Raw genomic sequence first — 27,820 nt, forward strand, 5'->3', positions numbered from 1 at the left:
ATGCCCAGGAGGAAGCCTGTCCGAAGCCGAAAATCTAAAAGGAAACCGCCTGCCCGCAAGTGTCCAGCCCGGGCGGAAGCTGAGGGGCATGGGGCGGGGACCTCAGAGAATGGGCCCACCTCGCCCGTGAAAGTGCCAAAGAAACGAGGCCGTAAGTCCAAAGCAGAGCTGCTCCTGCTGAAGCTGTCGCAGGGCCTGGACTGCCAAGCGCCGGAGCCTATCTGTGTGCAGAAGATACTGGGGAGCAACGAGGCACCTGACGGCTTGGAGGCCACGCCCAGTGGGCGCCCCAAGAGGCGGGCGGCTAAAGTGTAAGAGCGGGTGTTGGGGGAGGGGGAATAGAAGTGCACTAGGGGCAGGGGTGCTAGTGCCAGTGTAAGAGTGCCCTTGGGGGCAGAGCAGGCATCATTTCTTTGTCCTGGGTTTATACAGCTCCTAGCGCAATTGGGCCCTGGTCCGTGGCTGGGCTCCTAGGTACTACAGAGAATCAATAGGAGGAGGTGAGGCTGCACAGCTGGGCATGGTGCTCTTGGGGCAGGTTCTGTTCCTTGCGGGGGCGTCACTGCCGTTGTGGGTGCAGCGGGCAGGCCCTAGTGGGTGCCATTGTGGACTGTGTGCTGTGAACTCAGTGGGCTCCACTTGGGACTTTTGTCCTGGCTGGATCCCCCCAAGGCCCTTCCAGGGGAGCTACCATCCCATGCAGCATTCGGGCACCGGGTGGGCCTGCAGGCATTCTCAACCGCTGGGGCTGGGGAAGAGGATTAGATCTGCCAGCAGGCTGCTCATTGGCCTGACGTGGCCAGCCCTGGTCTCTGCCCACCAGTGACTCTTGGGAATTTTGAGCTGGGGGACGCAGATTCCCTGTAGTCTGCCATGCCTGGGCCAGGTCGGCATGTGTCTGCCTGGAAGAAAAGGGCTTGGTTTGAGCCTAGCGTGCTGGGATCCAGTGGGGATCCTGCAGTCTGTGGATTTCTGTCTCCGGTGTGAGACCTGAAGGGGCTGCAGCCCATGGGTGCCTTGTGCGGGGCAGAGAGGGGATAGCGGCTGTCTTGCAGTCTGTGGTCCAGGAGTGGCTCCTTGTGGGGCTCCCCCATGGCTCCATGCTGCCCTTTCTGAAGGTGTCTGGGCCCCCCAGCCCGCTCAGCTGCTCCTTGGTGACCTTGTGAGGTTCATCTTCACCTCACCCTACAACTCCTCTGTCTGCTGTCTTGGGAAGGCGCCTGGGAAAGTCACAAGAACAGTCATAAAACTGCTGTGGAGGTGGTTCGGGCTGCTCAGTGAAGCACGCCGAGCTAGGGAAGCAAGGGGCCAGCTTTGACTGTGCTCTGGGGGGGGCTGGTTTTCAATGCAATAGACTATCTGACGGGATTTGTAGGGCTGCTGCTTGCTATGCTGTGCGCTGGGCTGCAGTCAGCAGACTGACCGGGGAATCCATTCCCATGAGCTGCAGTTACTAACTGCCTTCACCGCCCAAACACACATGCGTGTCCCCTGCAGAGGACAGCCATACTGGACTTGGGGCGGTATTGGCTGAGTGTGGAGCTGACTTCACTGCCCTGTCCCCAGAGGGGCCCCTGGGAGGGCAGTGCTGCTGGCTGAACAGGAAATGGCCATGGGATGCTGACAGTTCGGGCCTGGGGTGGGAGAGCCCAAGGAGCTGAACACCTGCCACTCTGCAGACTGTGCAGCTGGGCATGGTGCTCTTGGGGCAGGTTCTGTTCCTTGCGGGGGCGTCCTGCCGTTGTGGCAGCAACTCTCATCTGAAAATTCACTGACAAAACAGTCGTTAGCCCAGAGATAAGGTTGCCCGGCAACATCTGGTGCCCTTCCACATCATCGAGTTTGGTAAAACTCAAACCCAGGACATAGAATTACGGCGCATGCCCACATAACCTTAACTCTGTCCCCCACCCCGGAGCTGGCACGAGCCACGGGGAGGTCCTGCCTTAGGTATAGCTGTATTGAATGATGGATACATTCGTTGGAGCAGCTTGGCAGAGCTGAGTGTGTAATATGAGGCGATCTGGGGTGCTGTGGCCCTCTGGGGTGTTTTTGAGCCCTTCTCCCTGACCCCTGTGTGTATGATCAAAGGAAAGAGGTACTTGTGTGCCTTCGGAGAATCAGCAGACCTCATGTCAGTATTGCATTGTGTAGGCTTTGTTGGGAGCAGGGCATGGGTCTTCTTGCAATGGGGATTGCCAGCAGTTTGTGGGAGGTGAGTGTGGCTGTGGGTTTAATGAAGGGTGAGTGGAAGCAGAGTGCTGGATGGCCCCATGTGCGTAGGGGTGAAGGCGCTGTGAAATGTAGCAGGGTGGTGGTCTTTCCATGGAGCAAGCTGTGTTTGAATGAGCTCCTGTTCAGTACCATGCAAAGGGAGAGTGCGAGTAAGCATGCAATGAGTCTGTTGGAGCATTGCTCAAAGAGGGCAGAGCTCAGGCTGCATGGGTGTGTACCCTAAGTCAGTATTTCCTGGCTTTCAGAAGCTGGAGTTTTGGGGAACTCAACATTCTAGAAAGGTGCAAGATACCACCAGACAACTGCGCCTCTGCAGTAATGACGTTTTAGTCAGTGAACTTCCTAGTTTCTTTGAATGTGGTGTTGGTAGTTCAGGTCACTTAGGCAGATGTAGTTCTGTAGGCGTGCAGCTCAGACACTGCTATGGCCAGGCAATGATAACACCTAGCCCTGACATAGCACTTTGCATCAGTACATCTCACATTTGGCCCAGGTCACCCAGCAGGCCAGTGGCAGAGCTGGGAATAGAACCAAGGGCTCCTGAGTCTCCATCAGCAACCGTGTGGGCTAGTGAGGTGATGCCAGAGGGTATGTCTACACTGCAATGTAAGCCCAGGGTTAGTGGAACTCGAGTCAGCTGACCCGAACTAGGGAACCCTGGGCCTGAGCGTCTACACTCTATTTTACCCTACATTAAGACTTTTCTAATCTGTGCTTGATCCTAGGGCTCTAGTGTCCACACTGCAGTGCGCAGACCCTAGTCGAAGTAGCCCTATCCCAGAGTCCCTAGCACCCTCATCCCCCCGAAATGTGTCTGCTCTAGTACTAGGACTGTGGGGGAAAACTTTATTGCCTGTCCTGCACATTACAGGAAGGTTGAAGCTGCTCACTTTGCAAAAGGTTTGATCTGTTCGCTCTCCACTGCAGACCCAGGAGGCTCTCTGATAGTGCGCTTGCAGACTGGTGATCAGTAGAGAATGGGTTAATGCTGACCTAAGTTGCTGCTGTTCACCAAGGGTGGGGGGCTTTCATTTTCAAGAGTGGATTGCAGAGTGTTGGGATAGAGAGGACTAAGGAGGTTATCCTGTGGAATTGTGGGATACTTCTGGCTGAATCCTGGGACCTGGCTCAAGCAGTTGCAGTGTAGACACAAGGGGAGGCTAGGCTAGATCCCAGGCCCAAGCACAGGCTTACGTTGCAGTGTAGACATTCCCTAAGTGGCCCACCCCCTGCCCTTTGTTATCGTGGACTGGGAATAATGGCCATGATTGGAATATTTGCAGTGTTCAGTTCCGACCAGGGCTACAGAGAGAGAGATCTCAAACACGGCTGGTCTAGCTACCAAGAGTGTGACAGTTTTATTACGTGATGGTTAGGGGAACTTTAAACCTGTGAAAGGAGGCTGGTGCCTGCGTCTCCATCCCCTGCAATGTATAACAAGCACTCTCCAAATATGTGGCCCTACCTTCCGGCCGGCACTGCCAGCTCACCCTCCTCCCCTTCCCTTCCCATTAAGCCATTAGTTAGAAGCCAGTTGTGCACAAAAAAACTTTGAGAAAAGTAGCCATAGTTCTGCTATATCCAGATTCCCAGCACAGGAGAACCCGGAAAGCTTGGGATGGTCTGCGGGGTGTGATGTGGCCCATCCGTGTGATAGTCTCAGCTTAAATGAGAATACCATGGCGATGAATACAGCCTGAAACAACAGGTTTGGGAAGTGTGCACTGCTCCATTCATCTCAGTTCCCATCCCCACTCCCCCTGCTTCAGCAACCTGTGATGTGCCCCAGGTATGCCCATTCACAGCTCTCAGCCTGGTCTCAGCAGTGTGTTCTTGGTACATGCTCCTAGCATGCCTGTTCTCAGCGCCACACCCAGAGGCCAGGGTTTCCCCACATTGGGCAGGGAGAGGGTCTTTGATAGCCCCCTCAATCCCATGAGAGATGAGGAGAGGGCCCGGACACCCCTAGAGTGTCAGGCCTCCTCCAGATCTTAGCCCATAATGAGGGAGGGGATCAGACTTCTATAGAAGGGCAGGGCCCCCCAAGATCCTGGCTCATCCTCTGCCATTTATCCAAGGCTCCGAACTCACCTACCACCCATCCCTGTTTATCTCCCCTCACCTCCCAGCAAGCATTTGCATGTCTGATTTAAAAACAAAACCACACTGCCAGACACTGATTTTAGCAACATGCCTTCAAACCTTTCCCTGATTTCTGCCCTCCATGGGATCTCAACTGACTCTCCCTGGTTGGGGCAGGATTAAAGGCTACTGTTTAGCCCCTTGAGCTAAGCAGGTGCACTGAGATTTTCCACATTGCAGATCCTCTTGTCTTCTCTGTGCATGTTCACTGTAATCTGTTTGGCTCATGAGCAGTTGGCGCATGCCTAAAATGCGAAGTAAACCTAGTGATGAAACCATTCTGAATTTGGCTCCCACAAAGGGGCAGTGGGTGCCACAAACTAGTTAGGGTTAATTCTCAAGAAACTGAGACCCTTGTGCCAGGATCAGAGCCCTAGTTTGATCCCCAGGACTGCCCCCCCCCCCAAAAAAAAGAGTTGGTAGAATATGTTGACCTTAAAAAAAAAAAGCTGCTCTCCCCACCCCCACTCCCGCCTTCAGAGAGCTGTATCTCAGGAACCTCTTTGTCAAATGACCCCACATCTGGGTCACTAAACCTAGCCCATACCTTTATGAGGCACACTAAATTTTAGGGCAATTTGAGTAACTGCAGATTCCAAGAGTCCAGCTTTAAACAGAAAGCTGGTCTTAACCTTAACTCCAGCCGACCTGGCTGTCTATGTCATCCCCCTTGGTGGCCTCTCTAGAGTCCGTTGTGAGTGGGTTCTCTGCCCCTTGCTAGTGTTCCACAGGGCAGAGACTGACCAATTGTCTAAGAAAAGAGCAATTCCTGCTCCAACATCCAAGCCGGCCGCCCGTGAGGGGAGAGTGTGCCTCAGTCCCAGGGGTCCTGGGCAAAGGGTGTAGGGCAGAAGCATCAGAGATCTGTCGCGTTGATGGCATCCCTTGGGGCACATAGAGGGTTTGTTGGCAACCAGCTATTGGGTTGTTATGATGCTGAATGTCAGCAGGGAAGCAAGCTTAGATTATCGCCGTGCCCTAAGGGCAGGGGAGGATATGCTGATGCTCGGTTGTGTGACACGAGCGCTAGCATGTAGCCTTGGAGCTGGAGTCTGTTGTTGTGCTGACCAGGCCCAAGGGGCAGAGTTAAAGTTAAGCATGCACCTTTACCTCTGGCATTTCTCGACCCCTCTGCTTTCCCAGGTAGCTGGCATGGTCTCCTTGTTTAATGGTTTGCACAGAATTAATGCCTGGAATTGCCCAGTGGCCTGGTCAGGGTCCCCTTTTCCCTCTGCCTGTCGAGCTGAACTGAAGGAGCCTGAATCTGGCTTTCTCCCTCCCTGGCTGTGATTGCTGTTCAAGGAAACAGCCAAGGCGGGCAGTGGTGCTCCTAGTCTCTAGTGGCCCTGGCTGACTCAGAGCAGCATTGCTGGGCTCTGTTGGAGCTCCTGGGGGGAAGATTGGCTTTCCCCCAGAGGGGCGAGCCATGGCTCCTGCATGCAGAGCTTGGCTGGGGGGCGGGAAGTTGCTGGTCCAGTCCCGGTGCAGCCTGGTCCTCTGGGCACCAGTGGACACCAGCCTGATGACTGTAGCCCAGGAAGAGGGCTAGAGGGGGCAGGGCGGCTCTCTGACCAGTGATGCCTTTGGTGCCCCCAGGGCTTTGCTTTACCTGCAGGAGCTGGCCGAGGAGCTGACATCAGTGTACCGGCCTCTGGCTCCCAACGAAGGCCCCCAGGAACCAGAGTCCGACAGCTCGAGGAAGAAGCGCCGAAGCAGGAGGAGGAAAGAGGAGGAGACCGATGACGATGACCTCTCCCGGGATGTGGACTTTGTGCCCTCGGAGGAGGTGCTGCTGCAGGCGGCAGAGGAGGAGGAGGAGGAGGAGAGCGACGTCCTGCTCAGCGAGGTCTCTGAGTCAGAGCCAGAGGCTGTCCGGGGCCACGCCCCGAGGATGCCGTCAGCAGGGGTAACAGCATCCTCTGAGCCTTGCCCCACTGAGCCTTGATGTGCACGACACCCCGTGTGTATGGGGCAGAGCGGGAAGGGAGTCAGTCAGCTCCTGAGCTCTGAGCCCTAAAGTGGGCACCCTCACCCCGGGTGTATAGAGAATCGCTGTGGGGAGGGAAGCAGTGCCTCCTGGGTGCAGGGGGAGGGGGCTCTGGGACATGGCATGGAGGCAGAGCTGCCAGCTTAAAGGGACTCGAACTCCCTGTTTGAACACAGGGCCTAGGACTGGCAGGGAGCTCCTGGTCCTCTGAGGTTGCAGGCAGCCCCTTTGTGAGTTTGTTGAGCTCCATCTTAAAGCCAGAGAGGTGGTTTGCTCCCACAGCTCCCTCCTCTGATGGTCCAAAACTTTCTCTTCTCCAGCCTCAGCGTGTTCATGGTCAGCTTATCCCTGTTTGGTCTTGTGCCAGCATTGGCCTTTAGCTTCAGCGGTTCTCCCCTGTCTTGGACATTACCCATGCTGTATTCCTCGGGAGCAGTCAGATGTCATCCCCCCCATCCCCCAGCCCACTCCCCAGCCTGCGTTTTGCTAGGGTAGTCAAAGCACTGCCAGCCTGCTCCCATAAGACAGGCCCTGCGTTCTGCTCATTAGCCTAGCAGCTCTTCTCTGCACCTGCTCCCGTCTGAGTTCCTGTCTTGCACACGGGTGAACAGAGCTATGCATGGTGTTCCAGATGGGGTCTTTACGAAGGCCGTGCACAAGAGCATTATTACTTTCCTATCTCTGCTAGTGGTACCTCCCCTCTGAAGTCCTAGGGTCGTACAGCCACGTCGAATTGATGGCTCACGGTCATCCTGTGATCCACCCAGGCACCCAAGTCTTTGCTGAGTCCCCACTTTATAGCATAAACTCTTGTTGTTTATCCCCCCTTGCACTTGGTACTGTTGAATTTCATTCCAGTTCTGTCACTCCGGTTGTCAAGGTCATCCAGTTCTTTCTGTGTAATAATCTGATCCTCCACTGCATTGACAATGCCTCCCAACTTTGTCTCATCAACAAAGTTCATTAGCACACTCCTGGTTTTGTGCAAAAGTCATTAATGAAAAGATTAGAAAGATTAGTTCCAAGACTGGTCCTTGAGGAACTCCCCTAGTACCCTTCCTCTAGCCTAACTGTTCTCCTTTCAGCACAACCCATAAAAGAGGATAAAGGGTTATAAAATGTAGAAGATGTTTCTGTGGCGTAGGCCAAGTGTGTGACAGTAGGTAAGTGTGGGTCATTCCTATGCAGCACAGTGCAAAGGGGGAGTGAGAGTATGTGTGTGATGAACCTATTGGGGCAGCGTTCAGGGGGCAGAGTCTGGTTGAGAGGCCATGTCCCATAACCCTCTCTCTCCTGGTTTTCACAAGTTTGAGTTTTGCTGAACTCGACCTTCTAGAAGGGCAAGATATACCACTGGCAACTGCAGCTCTGCATGCATGAAGGCTTTGGTCAGTGAATTTCCTAGTTTTTTTTTAATCCGGAGAAGTGATGTGGGTAGGAGGTAGTGGTCATTTAGGTAGTGGTCATTACGTAGGTGTGCAGTCCAGACGCTGTTGTAGCCAGGTAATGAAGGGGATAACCTAAGTCTTTCATGGTGCTCTTCATCATTATGTTTCAAGGAGGGAAAAATCATTATCCCCATTGTACAGATGGGGAAACTGAGGCATGGAGATTTGGCCAAAGTCACTCATCAGGTCAGTGGCAGAGCTGGGAATAGAGCCCAAGCTTTGAGTCGCAGTCCACTGTTCTCATCACTGGCCCAACACGGTTCCTACGCGACTCATAATTCCCATCCCCCCATGCGCTTAGTTACAGTGGACCAGGTGTAATGGTCATGCTTTGAAATGCTTGTAATGTGTAGTTCCCAGCAGGGCTGGGAGGAGAAAGCCCAGCCATGGGCTGTGTCCCAAGAATGTGACAGCTTTATTAGATGGTGGTTACAGGAATTAAGCATGTGAGAGAAGACTGGTGCGTGTCTCTCCATCCCCCAAGTAACGCCCCCCCCACACTTCCCAGCTCACCCTCCTCCCCTTCCCATCCCTTTAAGTCATTAGTGCATGAGAAGCCAGTGGTGTACAAAAAAGCATTAATCAGTCAGCAACAGCTTTGCTAATGCAGATCCCCAGCACTGGAGAATCCTGAAAGCGTAGGAGGTTCTGAGCAGTGTGAAGTGGCCCATTCGTCCCAGTGTGATGGGCTCAGCCGAATGGAGACAAGTAAAGCCTAAACCCCTAGCTCTGCTGTGCACTGCTCCATTTTTGGAAGTTCTTTGGAACCAACTCCAGGACACAGCCCCAAGATCAGAGCTGCCAGACCTCACACACAGTGCAGAAGCTGGAGTTCCCCAGATGACCTGATCCTGACTGGCCATCACATTCATCCCAGTGGCTGTTCCCATCCCAACACCTCCCGACATGCTGGCTCATGTGGGGCAGGGAGAGGGGCTGAGAACCTGGCTGGAGTGGGGCTCTGCTTTCCTCCAGGAAGCCAAGGCCACCAGATCTCAAGGGGGAGGCAGGGACATCCTCAGAGTGACTGTGTTCCCCTGCTCATATGGGGGGAGAAGCCCATCCCCCCAGATCGTAGCACACACAGGAGATGAGGGAGAGGGCTTCAGGCCCCCCAGATCCTGGCTCATGTGAGGGGGGCGGGGGCTGGGAGGACCCTGTAGAAGGGCCCAGGACCCTTGGATCCTGATGTGCACACAGGAGGGGAGAATGTGGGGCTGACAGGTGCCCTGCCCCTATTTTCCCTCACCCCTTTCCCATGTCCCAGGCCATCCCTCCCAAATCTTCACCCCCACCTGAGCCCTCTGATATTCCCCCCACGCCCCTTCCCAGCAAGCAGATGCGAGTCTGATTTTTTTCCAGAGTACTTTGCTTACATCCCTGGAAGGAAAGGTGTAAGCTACATGCCGTCTTCTCCGCCTCTTCAGCGTCCTGCCCTCTGGGGTGGCTGGGTCAGGATCAGAGGCTGCTGCTTAGCCCTGGGGCTCTGCAACTACCGAGAGACTGCTGAGGCTGCAAGCCCTCCTGTTCCTCTCTCCACAATTGCTCAATGTGCTCTGTGTCACTCTGACATCGCAGGAGAGCTAAACAGGCTGGGGACTGCGGCTCCTCGGGGCAGTAGTGACAGGCGCTCCCAGGGGTAACTCTTTGCCAGGACCAGAGCCCTGCTTTGATTCCCAGCTCTGGCCCCCAAAAGTTGGCAGAATGTGGCAACCCTAAGAAAAGCCCTTGGTGTCCTGGGGGGACTGAGTCTCAGGAGCTCCTTTGTCCAGGGATCCCAGATGTGGGGGCACTATACCTGCCCCCGCCCCCAGGAAGCACCCTGACTTTCCGGGCAGTCTGAGGAGCTGCAGATTCTGGAACACTTGCAGGAGTCAGCGTTAACCAGAAAGCTGGTCTGCACTGTGACTGTAGTGCAGGGAGTGGTCTGCTGTACTAAGGGGTTCTGCCTGGTCTGGAGCCAATAGGTTAATTACAGACCCTTGCTACCAGACTTGCTGGTTTGCACTGGGCCAGTTCTTCCCGTCGACTGGGTTGGAGGTTCTGGGGCTGAGGCTGGCCAGGGCTGAGGCTGGGGTATGGGCACGCACCTGCTGGTCCCTGCAGCTGGCCAGAACGGGATGCACTTCTCCAGCCTGCAGCAGCCTTTGTGCTCCGACCGAGCCAGTGGGCTGAGCAGGGGCTCACGGCGGACACAGCCCTGGGGAGGGAGGGTAGGGGCTCCATGGGATGGCTGCATCCCCCTGCCGTTTGGGAGGTCTGGGGATGGGTGGAGGGTGTGTTGGGGGGCTGCGTCTGGGGGCGTGGGTGGGTTGGCGGAGGGCAGGGAACTAGCTGGGGCTAACGGCATGGATGTCTGGCCTGGGCTGGTGTGGCTGGGTACCTAGCGCCTGGCTCTAACCCTGCTTTCTCCTGTGCTCAGAAGTCCAAGCCCCAGTGCCGAGGGCTTGCTCCCAACGGCTTCCACAACTCCATCATGGCCCCCGTGTGGAAATGTCCCAGCATCACCCACAGCCTGTGAGTACGGCCACACTCGCGCGAGGCTAGGGTGGGTGCTGAGAGGGGAGCGCCTGGCCCTGGGGCTGCGACAGGCCGGGTGACCCGCATGGCTGGGTGGGCTGGTGTGCTGGAGGGGCTGCAGGCAGTCTCTCCCAGGGGCCCTTTGGGTGGCAGGACCTGCCTGCCTGGGGTGGCATGGGTAAGGCTCCCTTGCCCCATAGTCTGGAGTGGCAGGGCTGGGTGCATCAGCCTCTCTCAGGGCTGCCCTGTGGGTAGAGGCCTGCAGGTTCCTCTGCAGCACAGGTGACTCGAGAAGGGACAAGGAGCCCTTGGCAGAAGGATCCCTGGGGTGGTGAGTTTCAGGGGTGAGGAACTGGGGCCAGACTGGGCTCGAATTCTCTACTGTCTTCATGCCCCAGCCTGCCGCTTCTGCCTCTAGCCTGGGCATGTAGCAGCAGGGAGAGCAGCCAGGCGGGGGGCACGTGGGGTTCTGATACCTTGTGCTCCGCAGGCGGGACCGGCACTACTCCCCCTGGGAATTCCCCGACTGGCTCCCTTCCACACGCAAGTGGACCTTTCTCTCGGACAGGTAGGAGAATGGCCTTCCGCAGGCCAGGGCAAGTCTGGGCATGGGGCGGCCCCGGCCTTGGGGCTGGAAATGGAGCCATGGGTAAGGGGTGAATCCACAATATAGGGGCAGTTCCCTACACTAACCTCGGTGCTTGGCAGGTGTCCGGGAATGTCAGAGGGCCAGGCCGGACCCCCGGGGAGGGGGGTGCCGAGGACCAGGCCGGAGCCCCGGGGAGGGGGGTGCCGAGGACCAGGCCGGAGCCCCGGGGAGGGGGGTGCCGAGGGTTGGAGCCCCAAGCTGGGTTTGTTTCCCACGTCAAGACCCTGAGAGGAGAGACAGTGGCTGCTCATTGCTCTCCTTCTGCTCCTTCAGCGAATGTGCCCAGTACCTGCCGGGGGAGATGAAGTCTCCACTCTTCTCTATCCAGCGGGAGGGCATCGAAGAAGACGGTGTCCTGTACCGCATCAACAGGTATGGCCCAGCCCCAGGGTCACTGTCCAGAGCTGGGCCTAGCAGCTGGAGGGCTGTGCCTACTCCAGAATGGCTTGCTGGGCCTTGGCAACAACCCAGAGCGGCTTCTGCCCTGAGATCCCGCGCAGCCGCCGCCTGGTGCTGATGGGAATCGAGGCCCCCGGCATCAGGGCCAGCTGAGCCTGCAGTGTGCCCTGTCCCTCCTTGCAGGCTTCCCTTTGCATTGTACCCCCGGCATTGGTGCAGGGGCCTGGGTTCAGATCCAGGCAGGGCTCCCACCCCCGGAGCACGGCTGGATTATGGCACAGTGTTGGGGCAGCCTGCAGCTCCTCTGCCTTGCTCTGCGTGTTCTCCCGGGCAGCAGAGCCCTTAGCTGGCAGCGCCCCCTGCCCTGCCGCCCGCTTAGTACCCACAGCTCCCATTCCCCCGGGCAGGTTCAACTCCCTGCAGCCCCACGAGGAGCGCCTGGACGTGTCCTTCTTTGTGGGTGGCCCGGTATGGGCCATGGAGTGGTGCCCGTGTCCAGAGGGCTCTGCCGCCCCCCAGTATGTGGCGCTCTACTGTAACAAGGGAATGGACGAGAAGCACAGCCTGGCCGAGCTCCACACAGGCCCTGCACTGCTGCAGCTCTGGGCTCTGGGCATCCTGCAGCCGGAGGCAGGGTGAGTCGTGTGGGGGAGAGGCTCTGGCGAGCACAGAGCCTGGGGGGTGGTGCAGGGTGGGGTGGGGGGGAGTACAGAGCCCTGGGGGGCAAGAGCAGAGCTCTGGGTCGGGGGAGAGTTGGGGTGGCAAACGCATAGCTCGTGGGAGTGGAGCAGGGCCCCCTCCCCCCCATGGGAAGTGGGCCTGGGGCCTCACCCCCACCCCATGCCCTGCACAGGCTGTCACTCACTCTAGGACCCTGGAGCTCAGTGGCTTGGTCCTGGGCAGAGGCCCAGGTGCCTGGGAGCTGCTCTGCAGGGGAGGGCATGATTTACCTTCTAGGTCCCTGCTGGAGGCTTGGCCCTGGGTGGCAGAGCCAGCAGCTGCAGAGCTCTGCTGAGCTCTCCCTGCCTGCTCCATGTGCCCCAGGGCTATGCTGGAGCTGTGCCCCTGTTCGGGTGGAGGGGGGCTCCTGACACCCACTAGCCAGGCCCCCCCTAACTTGCCTGTGCCTGCAGCTCTGCCACCAAAGCCAGGCTGGCCTACGCCATCGCCGCCGACCACGGCTGCATCTGGGACATGAAGTTCTGCCCCAGCGGAGCCTGGGAGCTGCCCACCACCTGCAGGAAGGTAGGGGTGCGGCGGAGCAGGGGGGAGGCTGGGTCTGCCTGCACGAAGGCTCTGGGGACGGCCCCTGCAGTGGGCCCCACAGATAGGAATCCTGCCCCCCTCCGAGCAGCCTCTGGGGTGGCTGCAGCCCAGCGCAAAGCAATGTCCACGGATTGCATCCGCCCCAGGCACAGAATGGCGCCATTGCGCTGCAGCCGCCCAGCATGATCCGCGGGGGGTGGGGTGCCTTGGATGAGTCTTCCTAGGAGCCGGAGCCTGGCCCTTCAGCCTGTGCATCTGTCCCTCCAGCCCCCTCAGATGAGCCGGCTGGGCCTTCTGGCGGCAGCCTTTTCTGATGGCAAAGTGCTCGTGTACAGCCTCCCGCACCCCGAGGGCCTGCTCGCTCACAAGAGAGCCCAGGTAAAAGGTAGGAAGAGCCGTGCCGCGGGGGGACGGCGGGGGGTGTGACAGTACTGAAACCCTGGCGGGGCAGTGCATGGGGCTCTGGGAAACCCCTGAGAAATGCAACGCCCAGGGCCCCACCCATGGATCCTGGGCCTGGTCTGAGCCTCAGGGCACCCCCGAAGCAGCCATGCGGCTCCCTGTGTCAACCCACGCTCAGCTACACGGCCTGACCCGGCAGCTTCCCAGCCCTGGTGGGGTCCAGCGAGCTTCTCGCACCACACTGTGCACCGCGCCCTGCCGGCAGACTAATCCCTAGTGGGGCCCGGCTGTTCTCCCGAGGTTCTCGCACCGCGCCCTGCCGGCAGACTAATCCCTGGTGGGGCCCGGCTGTTCTCCCGAGGTTCTCGCACCGCGCCCTGCCGGCAGACTAATCCCTGGTGGGGCCCGGCTGTTCTCCCGAGGTTCTCGCACCGCGCCCTGCCGGCAGACTATTCCCTGGTGGGGCCCGGCTGTTCTCCCGAGGTTCTCGCACCGCGCTCGGCCGGCAGACTATTCCCTGGTGGGGCCCGGCTGTTCTCCCGAGGTTCTCGCACCGCGCTCGGCCGGCAGACTATTCCCTGGTGGGGCCCGGCTGTTCTCCCGAGTTTCTCGCACCGCGCTCGGCCGGCAGACTATTCCCTGGTGGGGCCCGGCTGTTCTCCCGAGGTTCTCGCACCGAGCTCGGCTGGCAGACTATTCCCTGGTGGGGCCCGGCTGTTCTCCTGAGGTTCTCGCACCGCGCTCGGCCGGCAGACTATTCCCTGGTGGGGCCCGGCTGTTCTCCCGAGGTTCTCGCACCGAGCTCGGCCGGCAGACTATTCCCTGGTGGGGCCCGGCTGTTCTCCCGAGGTTCTCGCACTGCGCCCTGCCGGCAGACTATTCCCTGGTGGGGCCCGGCTGTTCTCCCGAGGTTCTCGCACCGCGCCCTGCCGGCAGACTAATCCCTAGTGGGGCCCGGCTGTTCTCCCGAGGTTCTCGCACCGCGCTCGGCCGGCAGACTATTCCCTGGTGGGGCCCGGCTGTTCTCCCGAGGTTCTCGCACCGCGCTCGGCCGGCAGACTATTCCCTGGTGGGGCCCGGCTGTTCTCCCGAGGTTCTCGCACCGCGCTCAGCCGGCAGACTATTCCCTGGTGGGGCCCGGCTGTTCTCCCGAGGTTCTCGCACCGCGCCCTGCCGGCAGACTATTCCCTGGTGGGGCCCGGCTGTTCTCCCGAGGTTCTCGCACCGCGCCCTGCCGGCAGACTATTCCCTGGTGGGGCCCGGCTGTTCTCCCGAGGTTCTCGCACTGCGCTCTGCCGGCAGACTATTCCCTGGTGGGGCCCGGCTGTTCTCCCGAGGTTCTCGCACCGCGCCCTGCCGGCAGACTATTCCCTGGTGGGGCCCGGCTGTTCTCCCGAGGTTCTCGCACCGCGCTCGGCCGGCAGACTAATCCCTGGTGGGGCCCGGCTGTTCTCCCGAGGTTCTCGCACTGCGCCCTGCCGGCAGACTATTCCCTGGTGGGGCCCGGCTGTTCTCCCGAGGTTCTCGCACCGCGCCCTGCCGGCAGACTAATCCCTGGTGGGGCCCGGCTGTTCTCCCGAGGTTCTCGCACCGCTCCCTGCCGGCAGACTAATCCCTAGTGGGGCCCGGCTGTTCTCCCGAGGTTCTTGCACTGCGCTCTGCCGGCAGACTATTCCCTGGTGGGGCCCGGCTGTTCTCCCGAGGTTCTCGCACTGCGCTCTGCCGGCAGACTAATCCCTGGTGGGGCCCGGCTGTTCTCCCGAGGTTCTCGCACCGCGCTCTGCCGGCAGACTATTCCCTGGTGGGGCCCGGCTGTTCTCCCGACGTTCTCGCACCGCGCTCGGCCGGCAGACTATTCCCTGGTGGGGCCCGGCTGTTCTCCCGAGGTTCTCGCACTGTGCTCTGCCGGCAGACTAATCCCTGGTGGGGCCCATCTCCGGCACAGACCAGCTGTCCTTGAATTACTGAGAGCTCCATTGGGCCAGAGGAGCAAAGCTGTCATCCGCTGTCTTTGTCCGGAGCCTCAGACAGTCCTTCAGCGCCCCGGAGCCCAGGCTATGCAGTGCTTTCAGAAGGGCTGAGCCCTGGGACTTGATTTGAGAAGCCTGGGAAGCCAGCGTAGAGCGCAGAGATGGGGCTGATAGAATGGCGGAAGCTGTGGCGCTGAGGCGACCTGCTGCAGTGTTCTGAAGGGGTTGGCAGCTCCATGCCCAGGTCCATCGCGCTGCTGTAGCCCACCCGAGGGGTGACTGAGGCAGGGTCTTCATCTGCCGGGACGGGGACGGGCTCCGAGCCAGCCGCAGATGGTCGTCGGCGTCACTGCCGGGTGCTGCTGAATCCAGCCATCTCCCAGGCCGGGGACTGACCTGACCCTCACCCATGGAGATGGCCCCGATCGGAGCTGCCCACAGGGGGCCAGGCTGCTGCCTGGGGAGTCGTTGAAGCCTGAGCTGGGTTGGGGAATGGGGGGCCCGCCTTAGGGGATGGGAGAGCTGGGGGGCTCCTCCCCCTCCCCCTCCTCCTTGGCCTGGGAGGGGCCTCTGTGCTCTCAGCCGAGTCTGTCAGTAAGGAGGCTCGTCTGCGGGGGCTGGGTGTGATGGATGGCCGGTGCCAGCGCTCATTCAGCCTTGGCCAGTGTCTCCTGTGCTGGCACTGTAACAATGTGAATCCCAGCCCACTCGCTCCTCCGTGGGGCAGCCCCACACCCTGGAACCGCTCCGGGCACCAGGCTCTGCAGCAGGGTGGGGACTGGGCCCCACTCCTCTGGCAAAGCCCCCGTAGTTCGGCGCATCCCCACCATACCCCCAGGCAGCCAGCTACAGCAGGTTCACCCTTTGCCTCCTGGTTTGATACCCCTGGGCTGGCACAGTGCCCCCTTTGTGAGGTGGGGGCTCCCCTCCTGCCCTGCCAGCTGGCCTGGAACTGCCGGAGCGCAGTGCAGACAGCTCTGGGCTCAGCGTGGGGGTGCTATTCCCGCTGGCCTAAGCCCAGCCCAGCCGCCATGGCCTAGGGGCTGCTGGTGCTAGAGATCCCCAGGTCAACGTGAACTGCCCTCCCTCTGCTCCATGCACCCCCCTTCCTGGGGCTGTGGGCAGAGGGGCTGCTCCCTCCCCCCCAGTGTCTCCATGGGCACTCCTCCTCTCCCCACCGCCTGGAGGAGGTAATTGACAAGCTGGCCATCTGTAATTGAAGCACCCGAGAGGATGCATGACTGCTCTGTGCAGTAATTGAAGTCCTTGTCTGCTGCCTGCCCTGCCTGAGCAGGAGGAATGGAGGGCACATGTGGCAGGGAGGGGCTGCTAGACCTGCTGATCTCAAGGGGATCTGCTCCCCCTGCCTCCTTGGGGTGGGCTGCTGCCGGTGTCTGGAACACTGGGGTGGTTTGACAAGCCCTGTACTGTGGGGTGGCTTCATTACCCATGCCAGGGGTTCCTGCTGTACCGGACAGGCCGGGGAGGGGTGCATGGCAGACTGTTGGATGGCTTGGGAGCGAGGCACAGGGCACCCATCCCACTGGGGGAGTTGGGGGGCGGGAATGTTGTGTCTGGTGGGCAGGTTGGCGCTGCGTGGCTGGGCCCAGTGGACAGGCTGTGATGGCGGGAGGGGTCATGGTAGGCATATTTGGGGGGTGGCACCTCAGTTCGTCGCTGGGCGGCTGTTGGCAGGACGAGCTGCACAAGGGAAAGCCATAGGCCCGGTCCCACATCGTCCGACTCCCACCCCTGGCCCCGGTTTGCCGTATAGGTAGCTGAGTGCCCTGTGCCCAGGCCCAAGGGTGAAGCTGCCATCCCCGCCTCACCCACAAAGTTGGGAATTTGTGAATGATGCGCATGGCAGTGACTCCCTGGCCTAGGGACTGCTGCCCCGTGGGGACAGAAGGGGTAAAAAACTGCTCTGGGGCAGAGCTGGAGATTAGGCATTTGTGTCACATGACTGGGTGTTAAGGACTGGCTAGAGCCAGCCCACGGCAATGGAGGATCCATACAGGCAGTGTGAGGCCCAAGAACTGAACCGATCCAGGGGAAGTTCTGGGGGCGGAATGTGTGAACTCAGCAGGGCTCTGCAGGAAGAGGACAATGGACTGAGAGGTGAGAGGAGGCTGGCCCAGGACTGACAGACACAGCTTAATAAAGAAATAATGGAGGGTGATGTGATTCGTGGCAATCATCTGGGTTAATGGGAAATAGATTCTGTCCAACTAACTTGATCTATAGATGTTATTAAGTGCTTACATGCTTGGCTGATAATGGTAATAGTGTTGACCTGATATACTTAGGGTTCTCTAAGGTGTTTGGCTTGGTATCACTTGACATTTTGATTAAAAAACTAGAATGATATAAAATGAACCTCTCCCACATTAAATGGATTAAAAACTGGCTAAGTGGTAGGTCTCAAAAGGTAATTGTAGACGGGGGTTCTCATTATCAAGCGGGTTTGTTTCCAGTGGGGTCCCACAGGGATGGGGTGTTGGCCCTACACTATTTAACAGTTTTATCAATGACTTGGAAGAAAACAAAGCCAACACTGATAAAGTTTTCAGATGACCCACAGATTGGGGGAGTGGTGAATAATGAAGAGGACAAGTCAGTGACACAGAGCGGTCTGGCTCCCTTGGGACGCTGGGCACAAGCAAGCAGTGTACATTTTAGTACGGCTAAATGTAAATGTACCACTAGGAACAAAGGATGCCGGTCAGACTTACAGGCAGAGGGACTCTACCCTGGGTGTCGTGGTGGACAATCAGCTGGACGTGAGCTCCCAGTGTAACACCGTAGCCAGAAGGGCTAATGCCATCCTGGGAGCATAAACGGGGGAATCTCGAGTAGGAGCAGAGAGGTTATTGTACCTCTGTTTGGCACTGGTGCGACTGCTGCTGTATCCAGGTCTGGTGCCCACAGTTCTGGAAGGATGCTAATAAATTGGAGAGGAGTCAGAGAAGAGGGGGGAAAGGTTAGCTCAGTGCTTTGAGCATTGGCCTGCTAAACCCAGGGTTGTGAATTCAATCCTTGAGGGGGCCATTTAGGGATCTGGGGCAAAAAAAAATAAATAATAAATAAAAATAGTTGGGGATTGGTCCTGCTTTGAGCAGGGGGTTGGACTAGATACCTCCTGAGGTCCCTTCCAACCCTGAGATTCTATGATTCTAAGAGGCATGCGAATGACTGAAGGATTAGAAAGCCTGCCTTATAGTGATTGAGCTTCTGGAGTCTCTTTAGTTTAATAAATACAAGGTGAAGAGGTGACTTGATACAGACTATGCCCCTACATGGGGTACAAAGATTTAATAACAGGCTAGTCCGGTTAGCGGAGACAGGAAGCTGAAGCCAGACACATTCAGACTGGCAATAGGGTGTGAATGGTTAACAGTGAGAGTCATTAACCATGGGAACAACTAACCAAGGGCTCTGATGAATGCTCCATCACTGCCAATGTTGCAGTCCAGATCGGCCGTTTTTCTATAAGCTCTGCTCTAGGAATCCTTGTGTGGCAGATCTCTGGCCTGTGGGACACGTGCTCAGATTAGCTGCTCACAAGGGCCGTTCAGGCCTCGGGATCTAGGAAAAGGGACAGACACAGTAAACCAAAGCAGCCCCACAGCAGCCTGGCTTGAGGCAGCCCTGGGACTGGCCAGGCTGGACCATGTTAAATTGCAGCAAGGGAGGTTTAGGTTGGACATTAGGAAAAACTTCCTGACTGTCAGGGTGGTTAAGCACTGGAATAAATTGCCCAGGGAGGTTGTGGAATCTCCATCATTGGGGATGTTTAAGAGCAGGTTGGACAAACACCTGTCAGGGATGGTCTAGATAATACTTAGTCCTGCCTTGAGTGCAGGAGACTGGACTAGACGACCTCTTGAGGTCCCTTCCAGTTCTTTGATTCTATGTCTTTACTAAGGGGGGATTTGATAGCTGCTTTCAACTACCTGAAAGGGGGTCCCAAAGAGGATGGATCTAGACTGTTCTCAGTGGTACCAGATGACAGAACAAGGAGTAATGGTCTCAAGTTGCAGTGGGGGAGGTTTAGGTTGGATATTAGGAAAAACTTTTTCACTAGGAGGGTGGTGAAGCACTGGAATGGGTTACCTAGGGAGGTGGTGGAATCTCCATCCTTAGAGGTTTTTAAGGTGTTGCTTGACAAAGCCCTGGCTGGGATGATTTAGTTGGGGGTTGGTCCTGCTTTGAGCAGGGGGTTGGACTAGATGACCTCCTGAGGTCCCTTCCAACCCTGATATTCTATGATTCTTTGGTTCTTTGGCCAACCGAAGGGCTTCCCCACGCTGTGCCAGGGGACTGATAGACCTGCTCTGTCTGGAAAAGGCTGCCTGCTGTCGCTGCAGGTACTTACTGGGTGCCTCAGTCCCTGAAGAGTGTGAACGTTTCTGACAAAGTGTCTGGCTCAGCTGGGCTGAGCTCCTGGGGTAAAACAGGAGGGCTGGAGCCCAGAGGCTGTCTCAGAGGTTTGGAGGCTGCGTGGCCTACCTGCAAGGAAGAGTGGGACACCCCCCCACACACACCCAGCTGATCCGGCCCACGGAAGGGGTTCCTCCAAGGAACTGTTAAAAGCTGGGTATGGCACAGATCCTGGAGATCCAGGACACCCCCTCCACCACTAGTCCCAGAAGGTACAGGAATCCTTCCAAGCAGAGTGCCCACGGTGCCCTTGTGCTGACTGGCAGGATGAGCCCAGGAGTCCCACGGAGGGGAAGCCCTGGGAGCCCTGCTATCCTTACCAGCTGCTGCCTCTCAGAGCTGGCTGGGGGTGCAGAGGCTCTGGACACAAGGGTGGGGCTTCAGTTAGGGGTCCCCACTGCGCCAGCCAGCCCTGTCTCAGGAGCAGGGTCCGTGCCAGCCTGTGTGCCCTGCAGAGGCAGCTCCCTGGGCAGCTGCCCCAGTGGTGTGGGTCCCGCTGCTCTGCCTTTGAGCCCCGCCAAGGGCATGCACAAACCTGCCAAAGGGGCAGGCAGGCCCTGCGAGTGCTCTGGCTGGCTTGCCCGCAGCCAGCTGGCCAGGCACTGTGCCCAGCTCAGCGAAAGGCCTTGCGCAGCCCTGGAGTAACTGGCCTGATTGGCCACTGACCTGTCTAATGGGGCTGCCTAATGACTAATGATGAAGGCAGAGCTCCTAGATTCATTGACTAAGGCCAAAGGGACCATGTAGTGTGACCTGCCGGATCCGGGGGGAGGGATAGCTCAGCGGTTTGAGCATTGGCCTGCTAAACCCAGGGTTGTGAGTTCAATTCTTGAGGGGGCCACTTAGGGATCTGGGGCAAAAATCAGTACTTGGTCCTGCTAGTGAAGGCAGGGGGCTGGACTCGACCGTTCAGGGTCTTTTCCAGTTCTATGAGATAGGATATCTCCATATATATATAACAAGGGCCGGGGGACCTCACCCGCTTCCCCCAGCATTGAGGGCAGCCAGGCTCGATGTGATGCCTTCACTGGGTGGAGAATCCACCCTTGTCCTGACAATTCAACACCCTCCCTGGTCAGCCCTGGTGCCGAATGCGTCTGGCATCAGTGTCCCGCTGTGGGTTCTTGAGCTTTTCTCAGCTACAAGGGGCTTTTCAATGCAGTTGGGATTTTCTCTGCAGATAGGGGCTAGGACCCCGCGCCCACGATCAACTCCCCTCTCCGTCTTTGCTCGGCAACCAGATCGGGCTCCATGCATCTCACTGCACAGCGCTTCCTCCAGCCCTCGCATACCAGGCCAACCAAGCTGCCAGGCCCCAGGACAGTGTGTGAACCCTTAGGGACTGGGACCTTTCACCAGGGCTGTGGGGCAGCCTCACCCAGCTCAGCTGGCCCTCGGCACAGCTCCTGCCCTTTCTGACTGTCCTGCTTTCTCCTTCCTCCTAGGTGGGCCCTTCCCAAAGCACACCATTTGCAAGGTGAGTGTCTGCTGGTGCAGGCACGCTGGGCCCAGCCCATGCCCCCGTTCCTGGCAGCCCTTCACCCCCACCACACTCTCTGCCCCTGTGGCCCAGGACTGCAGGTGGAATCTGGGTCGCTAGGGGGCACCAGTGCTGAGCCCCAGCAGGGCTCCTGGCCCCTGGGGAGCGTGGGGCGCGGAGGTGGAATGGGAGCAGCACAGGGCATTTCCCCATGTGGAGGCCCAGCCTAGCAGGGGGATGGGAGTTGGGTCCCGTGGGGCACTAGCCCTAGTGGTTGTGCAGCTCATGGTGCTGCGTGATGCCTGGTCCCATGGGGCTGATGCCATGGGTTTGGGTGCTGGCGAGGGGGCCTGGAGGGGCTGGCTAGCGCCAGGACCCTGTTAACCGAGGTCGTGTCCTCGGCGCCCGCAGGTGCAGTGCATCGCCACCCTGCAGGTTGGCTCCATCCAGGCAGGGAACTCGTCTGAGTGTGGCCAGTGCTTCAGCCTCTCCTGGATGCCTTCCAAGCCCCACCAGCACCTGGCAGCTGGCTTCTACGATGGTGAGTCAGCTTCCCATTTGGCACTAGGACGGGCAGGGCCAGGGTGCCGAAGAGGCTGGGTGGGATACTTGGCGGGGCAGGAGGGTGGGCAGGCAGGTGACAGGGTGGGCACTGGACAGGGCGGCTGGGGGCAGGGATGGGAAGGGGACAGGGTGTGGCCACAGGGTGGAAGTGTTACCTGCACAAAATTCTCAGGCACGACTTTCCCTTGGTGAATCCATGCTCACTGTTCCTGATCACTTTCCTCTAAGTGCTTCAAAATTGATTCCTGGAGGACCTGCTCCATGATTTTTCCAGGGACTGAGGTGAGGCTGACTGGCCTGTAGTTCCCCGGATCCTCCTCCTTCCCTTTTTTTAAGATGGGCACTACATTAGCCTTTTTCCAGTCATCCAGGACCTCCCCCAATTGCCAGGAGTTTTCAACGATAATAGATGATCTAGTTCTTGTCTGTGCGGCTCCTGCAGCGAGTCCAGCCCAGCCAGGCCCCTACAGGAGGCTTGTCCTGTGTCCCATCCAGGTGCAACACTCCTGGGGCGGAACTGCAGTGGCACTGGCTGCCTGGCCAAACGGGAACCGTGGATCAGCCACCTGGCTGCAGCGTCTGCCAGCCCCTAGCTCTGAGAGGCCAAGGTGGAGCCGTGGTGCAGCCTGGCCAATGCCAGGCCAGGGCTTGCTGTCTTGGCGCTCTCTGTCAGTCTCCTTGCCAGTTGTCTGAGGTGCGTGTGCTGTCTCTGAGGGCCAGAGCTCAACACAGCCACCAGACAGTTCTTGTCTGTCTTCTCCACACCCCGCCATGCTGTGGTCATGTGCTGAGCTGCCACAGCTGGGTGTGGCTCTGCGCTCAGCGGGTTCCCTTGGGCACTGCCGGGCCGGCCGTGCCAGTGGGTGGGTCCTGGCAGCTGAGTCTCAAATCCCCCAGCTGATGGGCCAGGGCCTCAGGAGAAAATCAGTCTCTCCGCCCTGCCCCCCCGCCACTGTGTGGCTGTCTGGGGTGGCTCCAGGGCACTCGCCCCACACTGGCTGGGAGTTCTGTGCTTCCATTTCACCCACCCATTATCAGTGCGACCTCCTCAGGCACGATCCCAGCTTCAGCACGGAGTCGCAGCCAGTGCCTGGGGCCCTCCGCTCCATCTTGCCACCCTCACAAGCCCTTACCAAAAATCACACCAATAGTCAGGTTACTCCCAGCCCCAAAGCACCAGTCACTTACCCCAGGCTTCGATCCCACACCAAAGACGCTTGTAGCCAATCCTGTCATTAACTGAAGATTTAGGGTCGCTAAGAAGAAGCAAGAAGGGTTATTTACAAAGTTAAAGCAGGGTCTCAAAAGGTGGTAGAAGCTGCTGTAACAAGCAAGCTCTCTACGTCCTGTAAGGCAAGCCCAGGCCGAGCAGCAGGGGAACCCTTGCGTGTTGCCCTCGAAAAGTCCAAGCAGCACGGAGAGACAGTTTCTTCTTGTCGGGGATTTTTATCCCCTTCCCCCAGAGCTCAAGGTGAGGCCAGGAGGTCTGGCGTCTCCTTCGTGGGGCTGGGGGAGGCAGTTAACAAAGGCTTTGTTCTTGGAGAGTTCACAGTGCTCAATGGACCGCCTTGGTGGACAGGACAGGGCCTTCTGTAGGAAGCCAGCGTTTTCCATGAATTAATGCTGCTTTCTTGGGTGATGGCTTGCACCGTTAAGTGTTTGCAGTGCAACTCTCTACTACCACCTTGTCCCGTGGGGCACAGATATCTGACGGGAGAGGAGCATCCTGCAGGCATCTCAAAGTCAGAACACCTTGGTATAAACTTACCCCCGTGTTAGCAGCACTAGCGCAGGGGAGTCGGGTGGGTTCCGGCTGTCTATTGGTTAGTGTTCAGGCGAGATCTTGTGGCCTTGGCATGAGTTGGCACCTGGTCTGTCAGCATCACAGCAGCAGTGCCAAGCAGATCTGTACAGAGTCATAAAGATAGCTCATAGAAATCAGACAATTCCCACAGACCCCCTAACCCCGATGCTGCCCCTTGGCAGGGGGGCGCTCCCCAGCTCTGTGGGCTGCCGGTGCTGGGCTCACGGGCATCTCGGTGTATTCCCCTAGGCACCGTGGCCATCTGGAACCTGCCCACCAAGTCCCTGCTGCAGCGTGTGCGCCAGCCCGATGGCTCCCTCAAGCTCTACCCCTTCAGGTGCTTCCTTGCCCATGACCATGCCGTCAGGAGCATCGAGTGGTGCAAAGTCAACAGGTGAGCGGTGGGCCGGGCGGGGGCAGCTAGTGCCTGCCAGGGAGGGGCCCAGCCTGGCTAGGAAAGGCCCTACCCCACGGTGTGTTGCTTGCCCGGTTACCTGTGGGGGAGGGGGTGTGGGCCAGGCGTTTGAGCTGGCCCTGAGGTGCTGGCTCCCAGGGGGGATGGGGAGGGGGCCCAGGGCTCTTGGGGTGTGGGGGCGTGGGGCTCTGAGCACTGCTCCTCTTCTGGCTCTCAGCAACTTTCTGGTTACGGCGGGGAATGACCGGAAGATCAAGTTCTGGGACCTGCGGCGGCTCTATGAGCCCATCAACAGCATCAAGCGTTTCCTGACCACCGAGATCACCTGGCTGCTGCCCTACAATGGCGTCACTGTGGCCCAGGACAACTGCTACGCCTCGTGAGTGACCCTTCCCGTGCCGTGGCGGGAGCCTGGCTCCTCCCCTGGGCTGGGCCTGCTGGGATCCCTGCATTGCCTGGCCCCTGAGGAGGGGGCAGCCTGCCAGCACTGGGCTCTCACTCGCTCTCTCTTGCAGGTACGGACTGTGTGGAATCCACTATATTGACGCCGGCTACCTGGGCTTCAAGGCCTATTTTGTGGCCCCGCGCAAGGGGACTGTGTGGGTAAGAGCTGGTGGGGGGAGGGGTCAGGGTCCTGGGGTGCTTGTGGCCAGCTGTGCCCCATAGCCCTTGGCGGGCTGCTGGCTCCTGCGCTCTGCTGGGTTTGGCTCTCGGGGACACGCTGTGCTGCCTGGAGCAGGGCCCCTGGCTCCCACGTCGCCCACTTGGTCAGAACCTGCGGCAGGGTGGAGCCGGGGCCCTGCTGCCCGTGGGGTTTCCCGTTCCCCTTTCCTGGCCCGCCAGGGACAGCCCAGCCCTGCCACATGGGCACCTCTCTGACTGGTGGCTGGGGCCTGCCGGGGCACCTCTGTCTCGGAGCGGGGCCTGCACTGACAGCTTTGCTCCCCTCTCCCTGGGCAGAGCATCTCCAGCTCCGACTGGCTGAACGCTGTGGCGGCCGGGGACATCACTGGGGAGCTGCTGGCGGCGGTGCTGCCCGACCTGGCCATGAACCCGCTCAACATCAAGCGGCCCTCGGAGCGCAGATTTGTACGTCTCTCTCCTTGGGGGAGCAGCCCAGTGGGTTGAGGACACGGCTCTGGGGGGAATGGCATGCAAGGGGGGGCGGGGGCCGGGGGCTCAAGGGCTGAACGGGGCGGGGGGACCATAGAGTTGGGTGGGCAAGTGGTTTGGCAGGATGGGTCCATGGGGCTGGGGCGAGTGGGATGGAGGGGTTGTGGGGGGGTGAGCTGCTGGGAAGACCATGGGACTGGGGGCAGTGGGGCACAAGGCAAGTCCTGTCCCTGGAAGCGAGGGGGGCTGGGTGCAGGGCTGTGGTGGCTGAGGGAATAAAGGGGACAGACGTGTTAACGTGACCTGGCCCCCATCCAGCCCTGACCTGAGGCCTCGGCCTGTGGTGTCCATGGCCCTGCCCATAACAACTCCTGATTAAGGAACAGCCGGCGGGCCCCAGCGACAAGGAAATCTTCCTAAGGCTCTAATTGTACCAGCCTCTCCTGGCCCTTGGCGAGGGTGGGAAGGGAAAGCCCCTGGTAAGACAGTCCCTTGGCCGGTCTCCGAGCCAGAGCTGCCGTGGTGCGGGGCCGGGGGGGCAGTGTCCTCTCGGCCCCACTCTGGCTGCCCTGGTCAGGAACCTCTCAGCATCGGGACGAGGACCCGGTGCCGCACGCTCCCGTAGCCTCCCCCATTCCTACAGCTGTTCTGGTTCCCCATGGCTCTTCCTTCGCCAGCCCCACAGCGCTGGGGGGAGCAGCCTGGCCCCCCGTTACTGTGCCCAGTGTCTGACCGACCCGTTTTCGCTCGCTACCTTCCGGCGCCCCAGCTCTGTCAGCACTGTCCTTGGCCCTTGGTTCGGCCCCGGACAGGAGCCACAGCGAGGCCCCATCATCATCCCAGGCCCTGCTCCCCTTGGGGACAGCCGGCCCCAGCCAAGTCCCTGGGGCTGGGAGCAGCGTGGCCCTGCCCTCAGTACTGTCTCCTCCCCCAGCCCATCTACAAAGCGGATCTGGTGCCCTGCAGCTCTGCGGGAGGCGAGGAGGAGCCGAGGCCGAAGAGCAGGACGTACAGCGAGATGACGAAGGAGCACTGCCTCCGATTCCAGGACACGGACCTGGTACAGGCAGCCCCGTTGTCTCTGCCCTCGTGTGTGTGTGGGGGGCTCTCTGCTCCCCTTGCCCTCCTGTGTGTGTGTGTGTGGGGGGGGGGGCTCTCTGCTCCCCTCCCCCTCCTGTGTGTGTGTGTGGGGGGGGGGGCTCTCTGCTCCCCTTGCCCTCCTGTGTGTGTGTGGGGGGGGGCCTCTCTCTCCCCTCCCCCTCCTGTGTGTGTGGGGGGGGGCCCTCTCTGCTCCCCTCCCCCTCCTGTGTGTGTGTTTGTGGGGGGCCTCTCTGCTCCCCTCCCCCTCCTGTGTGTGTGTTTGTGGGGGCCTCTCTGCTCCCCTCCCCCTCCTGTGTGTGTGTGAGTGAGGGGGGGTCTCTGCTCCCCTCCTGTGTGTGTGTGGGGTCTCTGCTCCCCTCCTGTGTGTGGGGGGGGTCTCTGCTCCCCTCCTGTGTGTGTGGGGGGGGGTCTCTGCTCCCCTCCGCCTCGTGTGTGTGTGTGGGGGGGGGGGCTCTCTGCTCCCCTCCTGTGTGTGTGTGTGTGGGGGGGGGGGGCTCTCTGCTCCCCTCCCCCTCCTGTGTGTGTGGGGGGGGGGGGGGGCGCTCTGTGCAGACGGGGAAGCTGGGGTCAGCAGGCCCCGGCAGAGTTGCGAGCGGAATCCAGCTCTGCTGAGAGCCAGTGCAGAGCGCTACCCACAAGGCCGCATGGCCTATGGCCTGCCGCTCGCCCGCAAGCTCGCCCCCTCACCTGCCCCCTTACCCGCAAGCCTGCCCCCTGCTCCCTCGCCCACAAGCTTGCCCCTCGCCCCCGGACCCGCCCCCTCACCCGCCCCTTCGCCCGCGGGCCTGCCCCAGCATCCTGCTCACTCTGTACCCTGCCCCCCAGCGCAGCTTCCGAAATTTCTTCAGCCGGGAGCCCATGCGCCGGATGCATGAGCAGGAGGTGAAGGCCGAGCTGAGCCTGGACCGTATGCAGCTGGAGTCCATCCACAAGGTGAGCGCCGGCCGCAGCCCTGTGCCGGGAAGAACTCTCCCGGTAAGCCGGGTCGCTGCTCCCCCCGCCATGCTGGAGGGGCCCGGCCCCCCACCGGTCCCCCTTCACTCCTGCTGTGCTGGAGGGGCCCGGCCCCCCACCGGTCCCCCTTCACCCACCCGTGCCAGTCCCAGCAGGATCTCCATGTGCTCTCCCTGCACTGTCTCCTAGAGCCTCGCAGTGGGGAGAGTGCTGGGGGGCAGGGCTGGACCCCAGGGGGCTTGGGGGCGGGACCTGGCTCAGCCCAGGTAGAATCCCCCCAGGCTGCAGCTGGAGCCCCTTGCGGGGCGCTGGGCTAGCCCTTGCCACCCGCTGCCTGCCCTCCCTCCTCTCAGAGCCGGTCCACAGTGCGAGGTGGAGATGCAGAGTATGTGGGGCAGGGCTGGGAAGGGGGCAGGAGACCTGAAGCCACTGGCCTCTGGGCTGTTGAGCCCCCCCCCCCCCCCCCCCCCAGCTGGGGCAGGGCCAAGGGCAGCACAGGGGGCCCCAGGACATGCGGCAGGGGGTAGCCCGCGGGAGGCAGCCATGCAGCAGGCCTGTCTATCTCATAGGGCAGGGGGCGGCAGGGAGCTCCTGTGAGCAGCCCCTCACAGTCGGCAGGATGAGCTGTGACCCCCTGTCCTGCTCAGACCTGCTGCTGCGACAGCTGGTGACCCCTCTGCCCCCTCACCGGCCCTGCCTGACTCTCCTCTCCCGGCAGGTTCGCTTCAGCCCCAACCTGGACTCTTACGGCTGGCTGGTGTCGGGCGGCCAGTCGGGCATCGTGCGGGCGCACTGCCTGGTGGGGCTCACCTCCCCCGTGGGCCACAAGCTGCTCCAGGAGTGCCGGGCCCAGTTCAGCGCCATGTACGGGGACAGGCTGGAGAGCCCCAGCGCCAGCCCTGCCGAGCACGGCCTCCTGCAGGAACAGTAG

General features: G+C 59.9%; 1 protein-coding gene across 1 annotated transcript; it reads left to right on the plus strand.

Moving 5' to 3' along the window:
- Nucleotides 1-27,820, plus strand: GTF3C2 (general transcription factor IIIC subunit 2). The gene is made up of 17 exons (XM_065401103.1): nucleotides 1-311; nucleotides 5,974-6,283; nucleotides 10,235-10,329; nucleotides 10,823-10,900; nucleotides 11,255-11,353; nucleotides 11,788-12,015; nucleotides 12,514-12,625; nucleotides 12,914-13,031; nucleotides 20,904-20,935; nucleotides 21,350-21,479; nucleotides 23,556-23,700; nucleotides 23,939-24,100; nucleotides 24,237-24,324; nucleotides 24,682-24,810; nucleotides 25,769-25,894; nucleotides 26,761-26,868; nucleotides 27,608-27,820. The coding sequence occupies exons 1-17, from the start codon at nucleotides 1-3 to the stop codon at nucleotides 27,818-27,820; spliced, it is 2,484 nt and encodes an 827-aa protein (XP_065257175.1).

This window comes from Emys orbicularis, chromosome 3 (genome assembly GCF_028017835.1).
Source record: "Emys orbicularis isolate rEmyOrb1 chromosome 3, rEmyOrb1.hap1, whole genome shotgun sequence".
Lineage (NCBI taxonomy): Eukaryota > Metazoa > Chordata > Testudines > Emydidae > Emys > Emys orbicularis.